The following is a 22,660-nucleotide window of genomic DNA, read 5'->3' as shown; positions in this document are numbered from 1 at the left end:
AAGTGCATTAGAATATTCTTGAGCTCGTGTTAGGTATGTAGAGCCCAGGTGAGTTTTCAGGGTGTATTCCCTAGAGAAAGTGTGAGGTGCATATTCTCATTCAAGAGATAGCCAAATATCATGAGAGGTGTTGCCTAGAGCATGTTAGAATAATGCCTCATAGATGGTAGAAACGAGAAGCATAAGGACGTAAGCATCATTGGAAACTCATGTGTTGTAATCAGCGTTTTGTTGTGGGGGTGTATTGTGTCATATTTGTCTTTTCTTGATGATGAAGATGGGATAATAATCAGTGGACAGGGAATTGTGCAATCAATATAACTGAACAAGTTGTTGGTGAGAAGGTATGGTTGGAACATCGCCTTCCAGTAACTATAATTGGTAATAGAGTGAAACAAAACTTATGGGGACAAGGGAGAGTTTTGTTTTTTGGGGTAAAAGTTGTAAGTGTTATTGATTAGCAACAGAAAGAATAAAAAAAATAGAAATTTGATGTTTTTGTAGGTGGCGACACTGTGGTGCAAATCGACATAAGCAAGAGAGGGAAGCACTATAGGCTTGATCGGTTGTTTGATTTTGATGGTCTCTTTCTTTTGTTTTCTTTTCATCAGTGTTTTTTAGGGTACAACGTAAGGCTCTGATACAAAGTTGATTTTGGTAATCAGTAATGTTGTATATTATATATCCACGATTACAATAAGAGTGTGTATATATATATATATATATATAAGAGATATATTTACACTCATAACCCTCTACTATAATTATATACAAATCACACTTCAATTTTCTAATACTCCACACGAGGATGATACCACAAAAGCTTTGGAGGATAAACATCCATACAAGCCATCACCATCCACGTTGAGTACCATATTTTCAAAACCTCCCATTTTAGTGGATATTGGCAATGTCCTTGGGGGCATCATTTCCTAAAGGAACCTTGTGTGTGAGAGATGGGTTGAGAGATCAACACATTTTGGATGCTCTTTGTGGAGAAGTTCAACTATAGCCAAAGAGATCCTAAGTGTTATTACATATGTGGTTAATTTATAGCTAGGGGAAGATGTCCATCGAGTTTGGCAGAATTTGTTGTCTCTGCTCCTCTCACACCACTCTTAAAACCTGATATGGGAATACATCCTATTGCATTAGGAATTATATGGAGACTTTTGGTTTCCAAGTTGGCTATGAAAGTTATTAGTAAAGAAATGGCCAAGTATCTCCATGATTTTCAGTTCGGGGTCGGGGTGTTGGGTGGTGTTAAGGCTGATTACATAGCGCCAACATGGTGGTGAGTGAGCGCTACGATGTCGTGTCTCTTTCCATGCTTTTTTGGACTTGTCCAATACCTTTAACCATGTGGACGGATCCACATTACTTCATGAGGTCAGATTGAGGTGCCCTTCTAAATCCTTGTGGGTAGAATTCCTACATGGTCAAGCATCTAGGTTGTATCTAGGAGACACATATATTTGGTCTACTACTAGGGTTCAACAAGGAGAACCCTTAGGACTATTGTTTTTTTTCCGTTGTACTGCACCCACTCTTGCATAACATTAGAGACAATCACAAGCTTCTTCTCCATGCATGGTATCTTGATGATGACATACTTATTGGAGATATGGAGGACGTGGCCAAAGTGTTGGACATCATTAAGGGGATTGGCCTAGAATTGGGCCTTTAGTTGAATATCAAGACAACCAAGCTCTTTTGGCCATCGTGTGATGGTAGGAAGCTTCGTGATGGGGTATTCCCGGTGGGATTAGGAGGCCGCCATTAGGGGTGAAACTTCTTGGGGGAGCTGCTAGTAGAGATGCTAGTTTCATTAGCAGCTTAGCCATAAAAAGAGCAAAATTTTTTGTAAATGTGACGTGTCTTCTTCCACAATTATCTGACCCCATAGTGAGCTCCTTCTGCTTCGTTCTTGTATGGGTATTGCTAACCTTTTTTTTGGGCTGAGGACGTGCCAACCCGTTCACAAGGAGGACATTGTGGTTTGTGGTGGCCCTTTTTTTGGCGACATACAGTAATGAATTGATACCCTACCAATTAGGTTTGGTGGTTTGGTTTTATAGTTGGTAGTAGAGGTAACCTCATATGCTTTTGTTGACTTAAGGGCCTTATCTTGGGTGTTGCAAGACCACATCTTACGAGATATCAACATATATGGTATGGATTCTGATTATGCTTGTGCATTGGCTTCTCTTCGTAACAAGCTTCTAGACATTGACCTTAGCAGTTTTACTACTAAGGACACCCCCTAAATCCTATAATACACTAGTGAGTGCCCTTTGTAGTAAAATTCTCCAAGATATGGAAGTGCATTTCGACATGACGGCTTGGCAAAAAGCTGTTTTCCAGTGTTTATGTGCACCACATGCTCAAGATTTTCTTCTAGCTATCCCTATAGATGGGCTTGGTCAACATATGTCTCCTGTGGAGTATCGTACTATCCTTAAATATCAGCTCATGATCCCAATATTTCCAGATGACGAGATATGTATGAGGTGCCACAAGTCGTATTTGAACTCTTTTCGAGAGCATGCAGTTCATTGTAAAGAACTCTCGTGGTTCAAATACATGTATGATATGGTTAGGGATGCTTTGTTCAACATATTTAAGTGTGCCGGTGTTTTCTCCATCAAAGAGACACCTATGAATTTCTTGACTAACCCTACAGAAGGAAAGTCAATCCTTAGACCGGCTGCCATTTTGATATTTTGATGGGTTGGAAGGAATCACACATGTGTGGACCTTACAGGGTTCCCCTCTCGTGGGCTTGATGGCCGGGGATTTCAAATCGGCACAGGTTGCTTTAAAAGCTGCTACATGCAAGATCACAAAACATGAGAAATCGTGCATGGAAAATCAACACGTGTTTATATCATTTGTGTTTGATACGTTTCGTTTCCTCGCGCTGGATGCGGTGAAACTTTTTAATAAAGTACAATGAATCATGCATAGCACTGTTATATCCCTAGATCTATGGATGTAGTCTTCAAAAAAGTTGGTTTTACCATACAAAAAAGCTTAGCGACACAGCTTGTTGCATGTTTGCCTTCTCACTCGTACTATTGATAACTAAGTTATAATAAGAAAAAATGTCCTCACGTTTTGAGAAAAAAATAAAAAAAATAAATAATAGTCGCTTAAACAAAAATTCCAAACAGAGTACATCTTAATCGATTTTGTTCAAAAACCTCTTCAATTAACAAAATAGTCAACATGTTTGATTCAACAATGTTCTTGCAAAAGGGATGAAAAAGACATCGTTCTTTTTTTGTTTCAACTATGCAATCATGTAAAAAAAAAAAACAAAACAAAAAAAAACAACAAAACAGAGTAGATAGGGTAAATCATATAGTGGGGTAAGAGAGAAGAATTTGCTTGAGTGTTTGAGACACTTTGCTTTAGTTGATTTATGGGCCTTTGGATTCAGTATTTATGTTTTTTTATTTTTTTAAATGTGTATAATGCTGAATTAAATATCCCTTGAGGATTTACAAACATTCTTTTCGATATCATTTAATCGTACAAAATACGAGGATTTTATTAACAAAGTTTCAATTTTTAGAGGTTGAATACTATTTTCAAGTTGAGTATGTTTTGTGGGGTTAAAGCTACCATTGCACAGGGCCCAAAATGTAGAAGGGCCCAGAAGTTATTTTCTATGTTTATTTGCCCAAATCACAGACAAGAAGTCCGAAACGAAACTAAAAGAGAATACAAAATTTGGGAAATCGGAAGTGGGCAAATACGTAATTTTGCAAGAAATTAGAAAAGAGAAGTCAAGCAGAAGCAGTAGCGGAGGGAAGTTTCAGATTTCCCAAGGGTTACTCCAATTCTTTTAGATTCAGGGTAACATTTTATATCCAAAAGAGCAAAAGGCACAGCACCAGATGGTGAATTCGAAGTACCCATGCTTTTCTATCTATTCGCGTATGTTTATTTACTTCTCAGTTTAACTAGAAAAAGTAATGGGGAAAATTTCGTTTATATCCTTAAAAACATTAGATATTACTTATATATCCTTTCAAATATTGATATTACATATATATCTATCTCAAATTATAAAACTCACATATATATATATATATATATATATATATATATATATATATATCCATACTTATAATTTAATTAGATTTAAATCTATGTTAATAAAACATTACCATTGTGTCCACGTGGAAACTTCATAGCCCCTTCGTGTAAAATTTTCCCGCCTAAAAGTTTCAATAAGAAGTACCGAATATACCCCAAACCATTTCATCGAGATTTTGGTTTTGAAACTGAATATCAGAACAAATATGATGCTAATCTATTCCACAAGTAACGCTCAACATTCTAAACTGAAGTCCATAAATCAGTAACTTCAACGAACGAATTTGTGTATATTGACTCTGCCATTGTGTCCACCGTCTCTTTTTCTATGCTTTGTCTCTCCCATTTTGCCCTAATTCTTTGGAATTTCCAAATATGAAGCCGATATATATCAGTAATTTTTTGTATCTATTTCCATTTCCCTCATTCTTTGTATCTATTTTTCAAGAAACCCATTAAACCCTAGATCTAAATAATGTCGACGCCACTCCTGTCTTTCTCTCTCCATCCTTTGTCCATCTCTTTGTCCATCTCTTTCAGGAAATTTTGTGTGCATTCATTTCTTACAGATGCGTGGGTCTTGAATCCTTCCATGAAGGCCATGGAAAAAGTTGTTGATTTTCAGTCTGTAAAAATCAGGACTGCTGCTTTTACACCTGTAAAAATCATTTGTCCACCAACTATTCAATCATTTGCTTGACTGAGTCATGGAGGTAATTTTTGATTTTTCACAGTTAATATTAGTTTTAGAGATTCATATAGATGTTTAGTAGAGACTGATAAATACTAAACTATGTAATAAGTAAAAAGCAATGAAATTCGTGATACTTAGATTGCATAAATTTCTTACTATTGGCAGTTTGTCTTGCATTATCATTTGCCCACCAACTATTCGATCATTTGCTTGACTGATTCATGGAGGTAATTTTTGATTTTTCACAGTTGATATTAGAGAGATTCAGATGGATGTTTAATGGAGACCGACAAATACTAAACTATGTAATAAGTACAAAGCAATGAAATCATGGGGATGATGTTATTCATTTTGCCGGTTTAAAACACCAAACGAATTTTTCTGTTGGGATTACCTTGCTTTAGTACAATGCATTATAATTTCCATCTGTTTTGATTTGAATTAATGAAGCACTTTGTTTTCTATGTTATGATGCCAACGAACCATAAGGCTTAACAATATGCATTTGTTTCTGATTGGAACGGGAATTGTATCATCACAAAGACAAAATCTTTTTACAAAACACAGTGGAGGGGAGAATCATTGATACAGGGTACCCCAAGGTTTAGTAGACTGGAAAATTTTGAAGTATAACGTTGTACAAAACACAGTGGGAAAGAGAATTATTTTCTTTTAAACAATAGATTTTGCAGTCACCATTTAATGTTTATCATGTTGTAAATCTAAACATTTCCAAAAAATAATTCGTAACAAGTTTTAATATTTCAAGTTTATACCTTATGCTAATTATTTCCTATGAATATTTTCAAGCACCACAAAAGCTATTTGGTATGGTTTGCTTCAACTTAATTTTATTTGATATTCATGGGTATTGCAAAATTTCCATCTTTGAGGCTTCGATTTACCTATATGTGACCATGTGTATACTTGACTTGTGTATCTATATGGTGATGCAACAAATACAGTAAAAGTTTTAATCTATTTTATAAGTTTTTGTGAGGTGATGAGAAAAAAAAAACAGTTTGTAATAGAAAAAATTATCAAATTGATACTATATTTTTTAGTTAGTTAAATTAGTCCATCCATTCTTATTATTTTTAGTGCATCAATTTTCATTTTGTATTAATCAAATAAATTTATTATAGTAATAATTTATTTTCAAATAAATTAATGTAAAAGATCTTTTAAATAAAAATATATTTTAAATGAGTTTTATTAATAACTAAAAATCTATATCATATGATCTAATTAAAAGATCTTTTGAATGAAAATGTTTTTTTAACCTATACAAATAAAAATAAATATTAATTTTATATAATCAATAATATAAAAGTCTAAATAAAACTTATACTTTATTAGTTTAATAAAATTTTATAAATATTACCCGTAGTTTTCACGGGTTGTAACCTAGTTAATTTAATATGAAAAAACTTATCCAAAAATAAAAATTTAATATGATTGTACTAAAATACCCTTCATAAAAATCAAACATTAACACTAAACCTGTTTAATTAGGATTAAACCTAATTGAATATTAGAAACCTTCCTACCCCATTTCTGCTGCATCGAAGCTTACGTCCAGTTCCCATCTTCTTCATTATGCTTAAATCTTATAATGATTTTTTTAATAGTTTAAATTATGGAATGAAAATTATAAAGCAACACAGAAAACAAGTCGGTAGATCACATATGGAATTTTTTTAATAAGTTAAATTGGGGTTATGAAACTTACTCGTCATCAATTGGCGTAATTGGCATTTGATAGGTCCAATCTTTGTTTCATGTTAAGAATTTCATACCTTTTGAATATAATTCTTTTTGGTGTTCATATGTAACCACTTTGCACATAATGTTTGGACGTCGAGATTTGGCAACGACGACTGTTAAATTGGTTTAATTTAGTTTTTAAGTTGAGAAGGGTATTTTAGTATAATCATAAGTAATTTTGATTTTTAGATAGTTTTATAAAATTCAATTAGCTTAAATCTACTTAAATTATAAATTTGGATATAGACATGAGTTTTATAGTTTTGGGTGGATATATATGTAATTTTAAAATTTACAAGGACATATAAGTAATATTTAAAATTTCGAAGGATATGAGTGAAATTCTCCTAAAGAAGATGAATTAAAAGGATAATGTGATCATTCTTTGGGTTTATTTCATCCGGCTTTATTATCATCTCCTAGAGAGTTAGTCACAAAGTTTAAAATCTAAAGTCATTTGTATTATGAACATGTAAAAGAAATCTGATAATAACACTGATTAAAAAATGAAAACGATTGATTAAATGGTGAAAAACAACTGTATCAGCATACATATCAATAAGGGGAGAATTTCATTCATATCCTTCGAAACACGTTCAATAAAAAGACTAGGTCCATTCATTTTTTAGATTCTTATAAAGTGGCCATCACCATTGACCCATTAATAGAGTCGTTTACTAAAAAACATTGATTTCAGAAGTAAACCACACTCTACATTGGTTTCTCATTAATATGTGAAGATAAGGACTAAGAGAAATGATCATGAAATGCGATGTGCAGAAGACTTCTAAAGATTTGTTTAAACTTATCAGCTGTGGGAAATAAGAGAAACAGACAATAATACAGTTGTATTTTCAGTTTTATTTAATAATTTCCATTTTTAAGACGACGCAAGTATGAGAATGAGACGTTTTAGTCACTTCAGGAGATAAAAGAAATCAAGAGATGTAAGAAATGCAGGAACAATAAGAACCATAAATTTTTATTTAATTATCTTCATATTTATCCTATTTTCCCTCATTCACATGTTTCAAGTATCACACAATGTTCATTTCTTTTTAGATTCTTTTAAAAGACCCTAATGTCCCTATCTCCATTGACTCATTCAAACAGTTTTGAAGTGGCAATCAGCTACATAATAGTCATCAGTTACAGCACTGCTTATGAAGCAAAACACAGTTTTAGTGAAAGTACTTCTACTAGCATTAATCAGAAAACAAAAATAAATATGTCTATATAATCAAGTTAAAGTAATATTATTAAGCTGTTAAATTCGACAATAACATATAATACCATTGTGTTTTTGTAATTCCTAGTGCCTTGCAAAATTTTGGGTTCTAAGAAAAAAGGATCAAGGCCGTGACAAATACAATCCATTGTGGAAAAATATGACACTAACTTCTAACATAAAAGACACTCCTTGTGGAAAAATATGACATTGCCCAAATTTCCTTTCTAGAATGTGAAAATAAAAAAATATGCAAGATAAAAAGGTAGCTCAAGTATAAAATTGAACATACAAACCATCCGTTTTTATACAGGAAGAGCTAAAGCAAATAATGTCATCAAACTTCTTATATTTCTCCCTTGCTCTAATAATCATTACACTCTCCTCCACACCTAATTTCTCTTGTGCTTCTTTAGAGGAAGCCAATGCTCTTCTTAAATGGAAAGCAAGCCTTGAAATCCCAAACAACTCCATTCTCTCTTCATGGTTTCCACTCCATATGAATTCCAATGCATCGTTTCCATGTAGTTCTTGGCTTGGAGTAGTTTGCAATATTGATGGGAGCATTCAGAGGCTAAACCTCAGTTCATCTGGCTTAAATGGTAAGCTTCATCAATTTTCATTCTCTTTGCTACACGGTCTTACTTATTTTGATCTCAGTGTCAACAACTTCTCTGGCCCCATCCCATCAGAAATTCGCCTCCTGTCCAAACTTGAATATCTTGATTTTTCAGTGAATAAGTTTTCTGGAGTAATCCCACCTGAAATAGGAAACCTGCACCAGCTAACCATCTTGTACCTATACTCAAACAATATATCTGGCTCAATTCATTCATCATTGGGAAATTTGACATCTTTGAATGTCCTTTATTTGTACTACAATCAACTCTCTGGTCCCATTCCTATTCAACTTGGGAATTTGAAGTCTCTCATTGATTTTCAGATGGGATACAATCAACTTAGTGGTTCTATTCCTTCATCACTAGGAAACCTAAGCAACCTACATTATTTGTACCTCAATGATAATAGATTATCTGGTCCCATTCCTATTGAACTTGGGAATTTGGAGTCTCTTACTCATCTTGCGGTGGGTAACAATCAACTTAATGGTTCTATTCCTTCATCACTAGGAAACCTCAGCAACCTACAGACTCTGTACCTCTTTAAAAATAGATTATCTAGTCTCATTCCTTCAGAACTTGGGAATTTGAAGTCTCTCACTAATCTGGGTTTTAGTGAAAATCAACTTAGTGGTTCTATTCCTCCATCGTTGGGTGATCTGACATCTTTAAATGTCCTTTATTTGTACCACAATCAACTCTCTGGTCCCATTCCTATTGAATTTGGGAATTTGAAGTCTCTCACTGATCTTGAGGTTAGCAACAATCAACTAACTGGTTCAATTCCTTCATCATTGGGTAATTTGACATCTTTGATTGTCCTTTATTTGGCCCTAAATGAACTCTCTGGTCCCATTCCTATTGAACTTGGAAATTTGAAGTCTCTCACTTGTCTTCATGTGAGAAAGAATCAACTTAATGGTTTTATTCCTCCATCTTTTGCAAACCTCAACAACCTACGGACTCTGTCTTGTCGTGAAAATAAATTATCTGGTTCGGTTCCACAAGGATTGGGAAATCTAGTTGGGCTTGAGCTGTCATATAATCATTTTTCTGGCAATTTGCCTGAAGATTTGTGCCATTGGGAAAAGCTTCGATTGTTAGTAGTAAATGATAATCAACTCACTGGGCCTATTTCAAGAGGCTTACGGAATTGTTCTAGCTTAATTAGGGCTCGTTTTGATCGAAATCATTTCATTGGAGATATATCCTATAGCTTTGGCATCTATCCACGTTTAAAATACCTTGATATCAGTACAAATAATTTTCACGGGCAGCTTTCTCAAAACTGGAGTAAATGCAAGAATTTGACATCCTTAGTGATGGCCTATAACAACATCAGTGGTAGCATACCACCAGAGTTTGGAAATTCAACTCAACTACAAAGACTTGATCTTTCTTCCAATCATTTGGTAGGTGAAATCCCAAAGGAGTTTGGGAAGATGAAAAGTATGTTGAATTTGTTCTTGGCTAATAACCAACTTTTAGGTATTATACCTCTAGAGCTGGGATTTTTAAAACTTCTTGAAGTACTCGATCTATCCACAAATAGATTGAATGGGTCAATACCAAAAAGTATTAGTCAATGGGAACATATCCACCACTTGAATCTTAGTAATAACAAACTCAGTGAGAAAATTCCATCTGAGATTGGTAACTTAGTTCATCTTACGGAACTTGATTTATCTCAGAATTTGCTCACACATGAGATACCATCTGAAGTTCAAAGTTTGAAAAATCTACAAAAGTTGAATCTTTCTCACAATAGACTATTTGGTTCTATTCCTAATGCTTTTACTACTTTGCCTAGTGGCATTGACATCGACCTGTCCAACAATGAACTCACAGGTCTAGTGCCCCTTTGCTCCAACTTTGTGAACGCATCCTTACAAGGCAATCCAGGTCTGTGTGGAAATTTTACAGGACTAAAATTTTGTGCAAATCAAATCTCAAAGAAGAAAAATGATCCCTTTCATCATCAGCTCATCCTGATAAGTATGCTCCCTCTTATCGGGGCAACTTTACTAGGTTTTTTCATGTGTGGCCTCATTGCTTATCGAAAACAAAAGAGACATTCTCCACAGAAACCATTGGATAATGAAGATGGTGATTACTTCTCCATAACAAATTTTGATGGAGGAGTAGTGTATGACGACATCTTGAAAGCAACGGACAATTTTGATGAAGCATATGCTATTGGGACCGGAGGATATGGGACTGTGTACAAAGCCGAGCTACAACCTAACAATGTGGTAGCTGTCAAGGAACTTCATTCATCATCATCTGAGAATGTTGATCAAAATGGATTCCTTAATGAGGTACGAGCATTAACCAACATAAGGCATCGAAACATAGTGAAACTTTATGGATATTGCTCACATGCCCGCCACTCGTTTTTGATTTATGAATACCTCGAAAAGGGAAGCCTTGGATCAATCTTATGCAATGAGATCTTAGCAAAAGAACTGGATTGGTTAAAAAGGGTCAATATTGTAAAGGCTGTAGCTAATGGTTTGGCTTATATGCATCACGATTGCACACCACCTATAATTCATAGAGACATTTCCATTGCCAACATCCTTCTTGATTCTGATTATGAGGCACATATTTCTGATTTTGGCACATCCAAGCTTTTAAAGCTAGACTCATCCAATTGGACCGCAGTTGTTGGGACCTATGGTTATATCGCACCAGGTAACGTAATCATGTGATTGTAGTTCTACATTTTCATAGAATCATGTGAGGTTGATATAACTTTTTTTTGTCTTATGTTTCTTTGGATGTAGAGCTTGCTTATACGATGGTGGCAACCGAGAAATGTGATGTGTATAGCTTTGGGATTGTTGCACTAGAAGTGATCATGGGGAAGCATCCTGGTGAACTACCAACATTGTCTGCTGATTATCTGGTGTTGGCAAATGTTGGAGATAGTCGGATTCCACTTCCTTCACCACAAGTTGAGAAACAAGTAAATTTGGCACTCAATCTTGCAAGAGCATGTTTGAACTCAAATCCAAAAGAAAGGCCAACAATGCGCCAAGTTTCAAATCTGTTCATGAAGGATCTGCTGTGAATTGACATCTCTGGTTCCCTGATACTGTGTACTTCCAATGTGTAATTTTCTTAAGTTTCCTATGATGCATCTAGATTATATGTATTAGTTTGAACGCCTAATGGGTAAAAAAATTTCATATGTTTTATAGCACCATGTAGTATAACTATAATGTGGAGACCTGTATACTGTGTATGTGATCGTTCTTGAGCAAAGAATATACGAATAATTGCATCAAAATTGTCTTAGGCGCCTCTGTTATTTTACTTGTAGTTTATACATACATGAAAAATAGGAAAATATATCAAATACAAATGATAATTTTTCTACTCAAATACAGATTTCAATAAAGTTTTAAACAATATATACAAAAGCACAATCTCAAGTTACAAATACCAATAGTGTCAAATTACAAGATGCAGGTCATCACTTAATGGCATAAGCCTCGCTTTAAACCATCTATCTGGCTTAATTCCTTCATCATTGGGTGATCTAACATCTTTGAAAATCCTTTATCTGTTCTACAATAAACTCTCTGGTCGCATTCCCAATGAACTTGGGAATTTGAAGTCTCTCACTGATCTTGAGTTGAGCCTAAAATCGACTAAGTGGTTCTATTCCTTCATCACTAGCAAACCTCAGCAACCTAGAAAATATGTACCTTTTTAAGAATAAATTATCTCATATGAAAATTAACTAAGTAAAATAACAAAAAAAATTAGCTCATCTGAAAGTGTAATGCTGGCTAACATATCAATATCATTTTATGGCAACCATAACTACTCTCAAATTGTATTGGGTGTGCACAATTTTTTGGTTGGAATTGACAAATATTTGGAGAATGAAACTTATTTATTTTAAATAATCTTTCTTTTCTAATACTCCATGAATTCAGAACACCTCACTATGAACAAACAATACAGCTAATGTTGCATTAAATTCAAATAAAAAAATTCATTCACACATTTCATCAAACACTTAATATGCATCAAGATCGCATTTTTTAAACAACAAGCTGCAAATATTTGGTGTATTGGGTGAATGTGTGAATGCTTGGGAACCATTACATTACTACTCTCATATTGTATTGGGTGTGTACGTTTTTATGGTAAGAATTGACAAATATTTGGTGATGGGTACTTATTTCCTTTAAATATTTTTTGTTTTCTAATACTCTATGAATTCTGAACACCACACTATGAGCAAACCATAAATAGCTAATGTGGCATTAAATTCGAATAAAAAAATTGATTCAGTCGATATGCTTTAAAATGACATTTAAAACAAGCAGTTTCAAATGAACCTACAAGTAGTGTTGAAGTGGATAGTAAAAGAACAGGGGGAAATTAATAAACCATTACATACCTTTTAATTGAAATCCACTTCAACAGTGATGAGTGATGCACACTTATCGCTCAGCTTCAACTATGGAAATGATTCACACCGATGAAAAATCACCAATCTGTTTAAATCATTAAATTCTACGATTTTGATGGGTTCAATTGATTTAGTATCAATTTCTGAAAGATTGAAAACGAATTTGTATGATCAATAAAGGATTCAGGTGATTTATGCACTTGGGAATCGACGAGCAGGGGAAGGAAGGAGGGTTATGGGCGAGGGCATGGAAAATCAGGGATCAAGCTCCAAGGTATGAGAATCGACGACGAGAATAGCCATGACCCATGGTTGTAATGAGGGGTGCGATTTAGCTGATCCGGATCGCATGCCATGGAGATGGTCAGATGGAGGGAGGGAACGTAGTTTTTATTGTCAAATAGAAAATAGGTTTATTGACTAATGGTAATTGTTAGTTTTATGTTCAAATCTTGAAGAAAAAAAAGAATATGAGGGAGTCAAATTTAAAGAAAAAGTTTCACAGGGTTTTGAAGAAAGCAAAATAACATTACTAATTCAACTACTTAAACTTTGTGTTATTTAAATAGGAAAACAAGTTTATTATATTTTTAAAAATAATAATTCTAATGATTAAATATTTCTGAAGCTAGTTTTATAAATTGAAAAGATGCATCTTAATACGTTTTTAATAAAACCTTTTTATGTCGTAATAAAATGTATTTATTAGGAAAAGCTTTATATGTGATAAAAAACTACCACCCCGTTCCCGAGTTTATCAAAGGAAAAGAAAAGAAGAGAAAAGAAAGCCACGAACAAAAAGAAGATAAACGAAAGTAAAACAAAATTTTGTTTTGTGTTCCCGGAGAAAAGTGGAAGGAAAATTAATCATTTTCTTCTTTCCTTCCAAATCCTCCCAAATCGAAAGAAAAGATAGGAGGGAAAATGATCATTCCATTTCCCTCCACTTCATTCCTTTAATGAAACTCAGGAACACTAATTTCTTTTATTTTCTTCTCATTGCCATCTATTTCCTTTATTTTCTCTCGTAAGGTTGAACTCGGGAACGGGATGTACGGAAAATGGGGAAAGATACTTAGTGGGTTTATTGATAAGGCTTCATTTATCCTTATTCCTTTCCATTTATTCTTACCTCTCAATCATTATTTTTACTAATAATTAGATAATGATTACATACTTTTTCTAATTATTAGTGATTTCTTTTATCATAGCCAATCAAATTTAAAAGTATAAATATATTTACATACCAAATAATTTAATGTTTTACATTTAAAAAAAAAACGTGTATTCACAATAAATAAATATTTTTAATTTTAGAACTATTATAAAAATTAGTGTTCTTATTAAAAGAAAGTATATAAATGATATTCAATATTTATTTAATATAAAAAATGATGTTTTTTGTTAAAATAAATACACATACAAAAATTATAAACTATATTAAGTTAAAGGGTATAAAATGAACTATCTTTAAAATTGGAGGTTGTTAATGTAAAGTTGTAAATATAAAAAGCACACTATCGTCTAACCTAGCACAAGCTCTAACCGCCAAGACGTGAGAGAGGTGATTTCCGGCCATTATTCACACGATTTCCGGCCACTGCCCATTCGATTTCCAGCGGCGCTTCAGGCAATTTTCGGCGAGGTGTCATGCGTTTTTCGACGAGGTTTTCAGATTACGACTATTTATTTCTCACTCTCCAACAATTCAGACGATTTCAAGAGATGTTTTCAGATTTTCGGCGCCGTTTTACCCATCTGTACAACGCTCCGACGAGTATTTCTTTCTCACGCTTATCTAATTACGACGATTCACATTCTTCTCCAGTGAAATATGTGGTGAGGTGTTGGATAATGGCGACATCTCTCTCCCTCTCTCTCTCTCCCTCTCTCTCTCTCTCTCTCTCTCTATATATATATATATATATATATATATATTAGTCTATTTTCTTATTTTTCCGGTAGCCACCGACGACAGTGGTAGTGGCTATGACGGTGGTTGGTGGCCGAACGTGGGTTTAGTGTTGTGGTTGAAAATGTGATTAAAACAATTTCAAAACTTGTCAGAAATATGATTAAAACATTACATATGCACTGGACACATTCATCAATGTGTTAAAAAAGATATTTTGTGTCTATTGGTTATAAAAATTAAAAGTATAAAACCTGTATCAAATTAGTAATAATTAAAGGGGTAGAAAGATAAAAACGGGGATATTAATAACACATCCCTTGTTTTAATCACATTTTCAACCACAACAACAAACCAACGTTCGGCCACCAACCACCGTCGACAGCCACTACCACTGCCGTCGGTGGCTACCGGAAAGATAAGGAAAGAGACTAATCGAGAGAGAGATGTCGCCATTATCCAACGCCTCACCATGTATTTCAATGGAGAAGAATGTGACTCGTCGTAATTAGACAAGCATGAGAAAGAAATACTTATCGGAGCGGTGTACAGATGGGTAAAACAGCACCGGAAATCTGAAAACGTCCCTTGAAAGCGTCTGAATCGTTGGAGAGTGAGAAATAAATAGTCGTAATATGAAAATCTCGCTGGAAAGCGCATGACACCTCGCCAAAAATTGCCTGTAGCGCCGTCGGAAATCGAATGGGCAGTGGCCGGAAATCGCGTTAATAGATACCGGAAATCACCTCTCTCACGTCTTGGCGGCTAGAGCTTGTGCTAGGTTAAACGATAGTGTGCTTTTTATATTTACAACTTTACATTAACAACCTCCAATTTTAAAGATAGTTCATTTTATACCCTCTAACTTAATATAGTTTATAATTTTTGTATGTGTACTTATTTTAACAAAAAAACTTCAATTTTTATATTAAATAAATATTGAATATCATTTATGTACTTTTTTTTTAATAAGAACACTAATTTTTATAATAGTTCTAAAATTGAAAATATTTATTTATTGTGAATTCACGTTTTTTTTTATATGTAAAACATTAAATTATTTGGTATGTAAATATATTTATACTTTTAAATTTGATTGGCTATGATAAAAGGAATCACTAATAATTAGAAAAAGCATGTAATCATTATCTAATTATTAGTAAAAATAATGATTGAGGGGTAGGGATAAATGGAAAGGAGTATGGATAAATGAAACCTTAAAACAATTTCAAAACTTGTCAGAAATGTGATTAAAACATTACACATGCACCGGAAACATTCTTCAATGTGATAAAAAAGATATTTTGTGTTTATTGGTTAATACTCTGAAAAAGCTGTTATAAAAATTAAAAGTATAAAACCTGTACCAAATTAGTAATAATTAAAGGGGTAGAAAGATAAAAACGGGAGTATTAATAACACACCCCGATTGATAAACAAGAGTCATCACCAACTTTTCTTTAACTGTTTTGATAATCCAAAAGACTAGAACTACATATATACTCCCTCCGTCCCAAAATTATTATCCACAGACAAAAAACACACAGATTAAAAAAAAAAACATTAATTACCATTAACTTTATTCAATAAAATGATAGTTTTGTCATTACTTACCATTTAATGTTCCATTAAATGCTTAGTTTGTTAAATAATAATGACAGGGTATTTTTGTAAAAATGTTATTTTTTTACAAGTGGACTATTATTTTGGGACAAACCAAAAAGGAAAGATGGACTATAATTTTGAGACGGGGTAAGTATAATATTCCTTACATAATTAAATTTAGGGACTCAATTTTTCCCAAAATTTCCACCTCATCATCCTAGTCACACTTTTGGTATTATAACACTTAATATGGAAATGTGCAATACCAAATAACACGTGATAACACCCTTTATTTATTTTTATTTATTTTTTGATGTTTTTAATTTCTATTTTTCCCATTTGTTTTTTTATTTATGTCATAATATTTAAAATTATCATATAAATTAAATCATAAATTAAAAATAACATTTAGAAACTAAAAATAAAATTTTAATAAATCCTAAATTAAAAACAACATTAAAAAAATTACAACAAATGACAATAACATTTAAAAACTAAAAAATAAGAATAAGTATATGGCATATGTATTTTTATATGCATATACATATAAATAAGGATATGCATTTGTATATGTATATGAATAAGCATGAACATATTGATAAAAAATAAGTATATGCATATGTATATTAATAACTATATGCATATTCGTAAGAATAAGTATATGTCATATGCATATGAATAAGAATAAATATATGACATATTCATAACTATATGTATATTCATAAGTATATGACACATGCATATGAATAAGCATATGCACATGCAACCATGATAATGAGTTCAAGCTTCAGTAAAAAAAAAATGATTTTATATTTCATATTCTATTTAAAAAACCAGAGATAGTGTCGCCAAATACATATAGATTTTGTTGTGAAAAAAAATCACAACTTTGTTTACATTACAAAACAATTAAACATAAAGAAAAAAATATAAACATGAAGGGGCTGGGGTATATTAGGAAAAAGATTAATAATCAACTACTGTTTTATCGAATTACAATCTAAAAGATTAATAATCAACACTCAAAGTAGCCAAATTTCAACCAAAATTAATATGAAAACCAAACCAACAAAACATCCTCTTATTTCCGAAAATATATACGAGGGTTGCGATTTTGGAAATAAGAAAAAAAAAAGAGATTATTGGACACTAAAGCAAGACTAAAAAAACCCTCGCTATGAAAGAACTACGAAATACCAATAATTTCTTTAAACCTTGACTCCCATAACTCTCGTTGACCACATAGTAAATGATATAATTCATTTGGGGTGAACATTTGCAAAGTCGAAATGTCAAAGACCTAATCATTGGGCAAACATACAAATTAGTTGAAACTTATTTAAATAAAATAATGAAAAGATGTTGAAAATATATGTCTCATGAAAATAGATAGCGAACCCACTTCTCTAAAAGATTTTATATTGCATCTATAACAATAAAATTGTAACGTGTTGTCACCAATATGTAAGAAAAGAGAACATATGAAAAATCATCATTTCTTTTATACAGGAGACTTCAAGAAGAAACATGAAATAAAGTACAAAGATATAAAAAAATATATAACAGAAATACGACCTGATTAAAACCGGCTCTGGATGCTTCCAATTGCCTTATGAAACTTTTCTTGATAGTAGCACCAACTACAAGGGAAATGTACTCCTCCAAATTGTCTATGTTGAACTATCATTCCCAAATACGAAGCATATGAATTAAGAATATAGACAATAGCCTTATCAACCAATGCTAGAAGGAAAAAAATTGAAAAGTAAAAGGATGAGTAAATACATCTTCGTTGCCAGGTTTCAAAATGTCATTTGGAAAACCAGGAAGTGTGAATTCCAAACAAAGATCTTCAACTAGAGCACCTTGAAAGTTTAAGTCAAGTATTGCATTGCAATCATGCCTAGGTGTTGACTCAATGTACTTTTTCCGACAAACAAGAGCTTGGAATTCTTGCAATGTCTTCCCAAGTTCAACATCAAAAGAAGAAACATCATGTGAGTCAACAAAAAAAACATCACATGGGATCAAATTATGAAAAAACTCACAGGGAAATTAAAACAAACACTTGGAGGGTGTGAAAGTAAACAAAAGAAACCAGAAAATTGTGCATATAGATCTTTACATTCTTTGAATCTTACCAATACTTTTGTTGGCACTAGTATTTTCCTTATTGGTGATACATAAAAACAACATAATTCATCTAATTGCTTAATGGATCATGATTTTGAAGGTTTCTATGAAACAAATAGGAAAAAAAAGTAATGCATCATTCAAATGTATAAGCTTTTTTTTTAAAAAAAAACTTCAAATTAAGGATATTTGGATGATTATCTAATCATAATAACATTATAATAAACCAATTAAATCGATATGTCCTTGGATAAACTTGATGAGTAATTTTAAAAATTAGTCGCAATCGATATACATACCTTGACCCAACACCAAGTTTCTTTTCCTCCTTTGTCTATGTATTTTCTTGTGTGTTTGCTACTTTTGATTGCATGTGGGGTCTCAATATGATGATGGACTTAAGACGACATTGTCATGAAGATGATAGTTATGATGGTGAAGGGTTGTAGTGTTGGTTATGGTGATGGGATGGGAATGACAGAGGATGCAGGCTTGTATTCTCGTTCTCTCGTGGATGTTTCCATGGTGGAGGCAACACCATCTGGAGGAGAAGAGGAGAGGCGATAATGACATGAAAAGGAGATAATTAGCCTCCGATGTCGATCTGGTTTGTATATGTACATTAGGCAATGGTCGTTGACTAAACTCAACTGAGAAAAGGTGATCGGAGATGTTGCGCTTGATGATCAGAACATAACAGGGGATGGAAGTCTGAGGCTGAAGGTTTTGCGAAACAAATAAGAAAAAAAAACAATGCATCAATTAAATGCATAAGAATTTTCTTTAGATTAGTTTTTTGGTTCGCTCCCTAAAAAGGAGTTCGCTATTGAACTTGATTATATATATATATATATATATATATATATATATATATATATATATATATATATATATATATATATATAATGTGATTAAGTTTTAATGTTTAAGTTGTTGGTATTGTAAAAGTAAGACTAAGTGATTAGATTTATGAAATAACGGATAGGTGGGTCTGGATTATCAAAATTAGATATGCTTATTTGTTCATCATCATTGTTTTTTCCTTATGTGTATATGGTGATTTAGTAGATCGGTGATATGTTTTCACTACAAGAATCATGGTTGTAGTGGCAACACAATTATCGGTGATGTTGGCTTTTAGCGGCGACGTAACCATTTATCGCCGCTAAAAGCTTGTGTCGCTGCTAATGGATTTTCACGCGAATCCGTGTTATCCCCTTTTGGTAGACATCAACCGTTCGATCGAGTATCTTATCCAACGGTTGGGGCCTCTTATCCGCACAAAACCAATACCGGCGACAATGTGCCGCCGCTAAAGATCGAAAACGTCGCCGCTAATTGTGGAATAGAAAAAGAGGCAGTACCCTTCCCTCCAAATAATCATCGTTGTTAACATTTGTCTCCGGCAAAGCTTTTATTGTCGCTGCTAAAAGTGTCGCCGCTAAAAGCCTGCACAGATAAAAAGAAAAAAACGATGCATTCTTCACTTTTCCTTCGTGTGTTCGATCAAAGATGCATTCTGGTTCGTTCTTGCCCCATTTTCTACGAGTTATCGTCAATTCTAACACGAAATCCCCCCCAACATTGTGAGATAAGGGATCAAAGGTGCTTAGGGCTTCAATTAAACGGGTTTAACTCAGGAAAACAACAAATTACTAGCTCCATCTCGGGTAAAAAGTAACTTCAACTTCTTATATCTCTTTGTATTTCTCTTTTAACATCGATTTCTAGCTCCATTTGATGATTAATTGCAAATTATTTTTCAATTTCAGTGTTTTTGGTAATTTTGTCTTTGGGTTTACTGTATCGGGCGGGTGAGAGTATTTTCCACTGAGGACCATTTTTTCTGGCGACATTGAGTAATTTCCGCCACTACAGGTTCTATTTACTACTTGTAACGCTTGATTCAGTTATCATTTATTTCTCAACATTTTAGGGTTTTGGGTTGGAACTCGACAAGTCGGGGCGCTCCAACTCGTCGTGTAGGGATCTTTTTGGACGTGGATTTAAGGGTCTACTCGACAAGTTGGAAAGGCCCAACTCGATGAGTAGACGTTGGGGATGAAAACCCTAATTTTCAGGGCATTGTACCCTATTTAAAGGACTTAACTTCTAGGGTTGGCCTCCTTACCAGCCTCCCTTGCCTAGAAGAAACCCTAGAGTGTTTTCCCCACTTTGTTCAGTGAGTTTTGAGAGTTTTAGGGTGATTCTTGAAGGAAGTCTTGAAGAGAGAAGTAGCAAGCTTGGAAGAGTGATCTTGGATCCACAAACTCTACATCAAAGGCTGCATCTTGGAGGTATAAAGTCATAACCTTGACATATAGCTTATTAGATCTCATCTTTTGTAGTTTAGAGCTTGGTTTTGCGACTTTGGCTTGGATGTCCAAAGAAAAGAGGTTTCCAGAGGTTAAGGGTGTAGATCGAGCCTCTACAACACCTCTAGAGGATTAAAGTTGCAAACTTTAATAGCCTTCATGTCCCATTCATGCAATATGTCCACTATGGAGCCTAAATGGACCTTGGAGAGTGTTCCAAGCATGCATGGACATAAAATTAGAAACTTTACGTGATTTTTCAACCTTTAGACATCATATATGTGTTTTGGGATGATAGGATGAGAGTTTAAGGGCTTAATGAGTCAAGACATTCCTTCAAGGAATTAGGGTTTGGGTTTAGAGCTTATTAGATGATCCTTGAGGGTAAAGTTGGAAACTTTACCCTTCTAGACATCTCTATGAAAGGGGATATGAAGTTTGGAATCTTTGGACACAATAAAAAGGGCTTAATGCATTAAGTGGGTTGGCAGACTGAAGAGTCGACGAGTTCATAGGTGAACTCGGCGAGTTGGGTTGGGGTTACCCCAGTTCTGTTGGAAAACAGAGGAACTCGACGAGTTGTAGGAAAACTCTATGAGTTGGATCGCAATATCGCGATTTTGACTGTGGGGTGGACTCGACGAGTTTATGGGTAACTCGACGAGTTAGGTCAACTCAGAGCGTTGACTTTGACTTTGACTTTGACCAGGGTTGACTTTTAAGGGTTGAAGGGTTGAGTTGTATTTAAGGAATTGTTTATGATTAAGGAATTGATAGAGCTAATACTCGGAGCTTGGACCTATCCAGCTAAAGTTCGCATTTGAGGTGAGTTTCCTCACAATAACAATAGGTCGAAGGCACCAAGGTCGGTCCATTCAGTTAGTTGTGATGATTATTGTTTAATAATTATTGATATGCCTAGTATGTATTGTTGGATAAGGTGTCTAAGTCCATAACTTATTTGGTATATACTTGACCCGACCCGGCATGGTCCATTTGGGTTGCACTTCACCCGAACTATTTATGGATAATTTTATGAGAGTTGTATACATATGTTTATTAATATATTATAAGTTATAATATATTAATATGAAGTCATGTTATTTAATTAGTTTTAGTCTTACATTAATTATGAATTAATTTAGAGATTAAAAGGAAGACTAATTAAATCATGGGCTATTGTATTTATATAGTGTGGGCTAACGCTCATTTGTTAATGGGCTAAGCTTATATGGAAGTCCATGGATGATCCATAGAGCTTTTAACCCATGGATCCTTGGAAGAGGAAAAGTCATGGGTTATTAGGGTTTTACCCTAATCATGTACACTATATAAGCATGCTTGTGTTGCATGAAATAGCTACTAGTGTGTGTGCTTGTGTGTGGACGATTTCTATAGTGTATATGTACTCTCTCATAGATTTTCCAAGTTTGTGGTGATTTGTGATTTCCATTTGAGCCATTCTAATTATTGGTGCTTGGCTCTCAAACTCCAAGGAATCAACAATCAACAAAAGGTATGTAATCTCATCTAGTTCGTTTATGTTTAAAAGTTCCCCATGCCATGCTAGATAGGTTATAAACCTTGGAAAATATAACTTTGCATGTATTAGAAAAACATAGATCCAAGGTTTATTAGGGTTGCATGTACACTTAGGAAGTGTTAGAATGCTCAAAACCCAACAGTGGTATCAGAGCCAGGTTTGTTTGTTTGATAGTTGATGCAAAATAGTGAAAAAAAAGTCAATTTTCTTGCTGTCTGCATGATGAACTCGCCGAGTCCATGGGGGGACTCGCCGAGTTCATGTGTAAATTCATCCTACTCGCCGAGTAGGTTCGTGCACTCGGCGAGTA

The 22,660-nt window shown here is 33.8% G+C and overlaps 1 protein-coding gene and 1 long non-coding RNA gene across 2 annotated transcripts; one reads left to right on the top strand and one right to left on the bottom strand.

Moving 5' to 3' along the window:
• Window positions 1-7,998: 7,998 nt before the first annotated feature.
• LOC145092767 (uncharacterized) lies at window positions 7,999-11,647 on the top strand. The gene is made up of 2 exons (XM_079030746.1): window positions 7,999-11,107; window positions 11,200-11,647. Exons 1-2 carry the CDS (start codon window positions 8,125-8,127, stop codon window positions 11,484-11,486), a joined length of 3,270 nt encoding a protein of 1,089 aa, XP_078886872.1. The 5' UTR covers window positions 7,999-8,124; the 3' UTR covers window positions 11,487-11,647.
• A 76-nt stretch (window positions 11,648-11,723) lies between these two features.
• Window positions 11,724-13,210, bottom strand: LOC145092768 (uncharacterized). The gene is made up of 2 exons (XR_013702652.1): window positions 12,831-13,210; window positions 11,724-12,111 (listed from the first exon to the last, which is right to left on the bottom strand). It is a non-coding gene; the product is annotated as an uncharacterized LOC145092768 (long non-coding RNA).
• Between the last annotated feature and the right edge of the window lie 9,450 nt (window positions 13,211-22,660).

Source organism: Lactuca serriola, chromosome 3 (assembly GCF_051521515.1).
Source record: "Lactuca serriola cultivar US96UC23 chromosome 3, Lser_US96UC23_V15, whole genome shotgun sequence".
Lineage (NCBI taxonomy): Eukaryota > Viridiplantae > Streptophyta > Magnoliopsida > Asterales > Asteraceae > Lactuca > Lactuca serriola.
The sequence above is the reverse complement of the archived record's forward strand: the minus strand, read 5'-3'. Positions and strand labels throughout refer to the sequence as shown.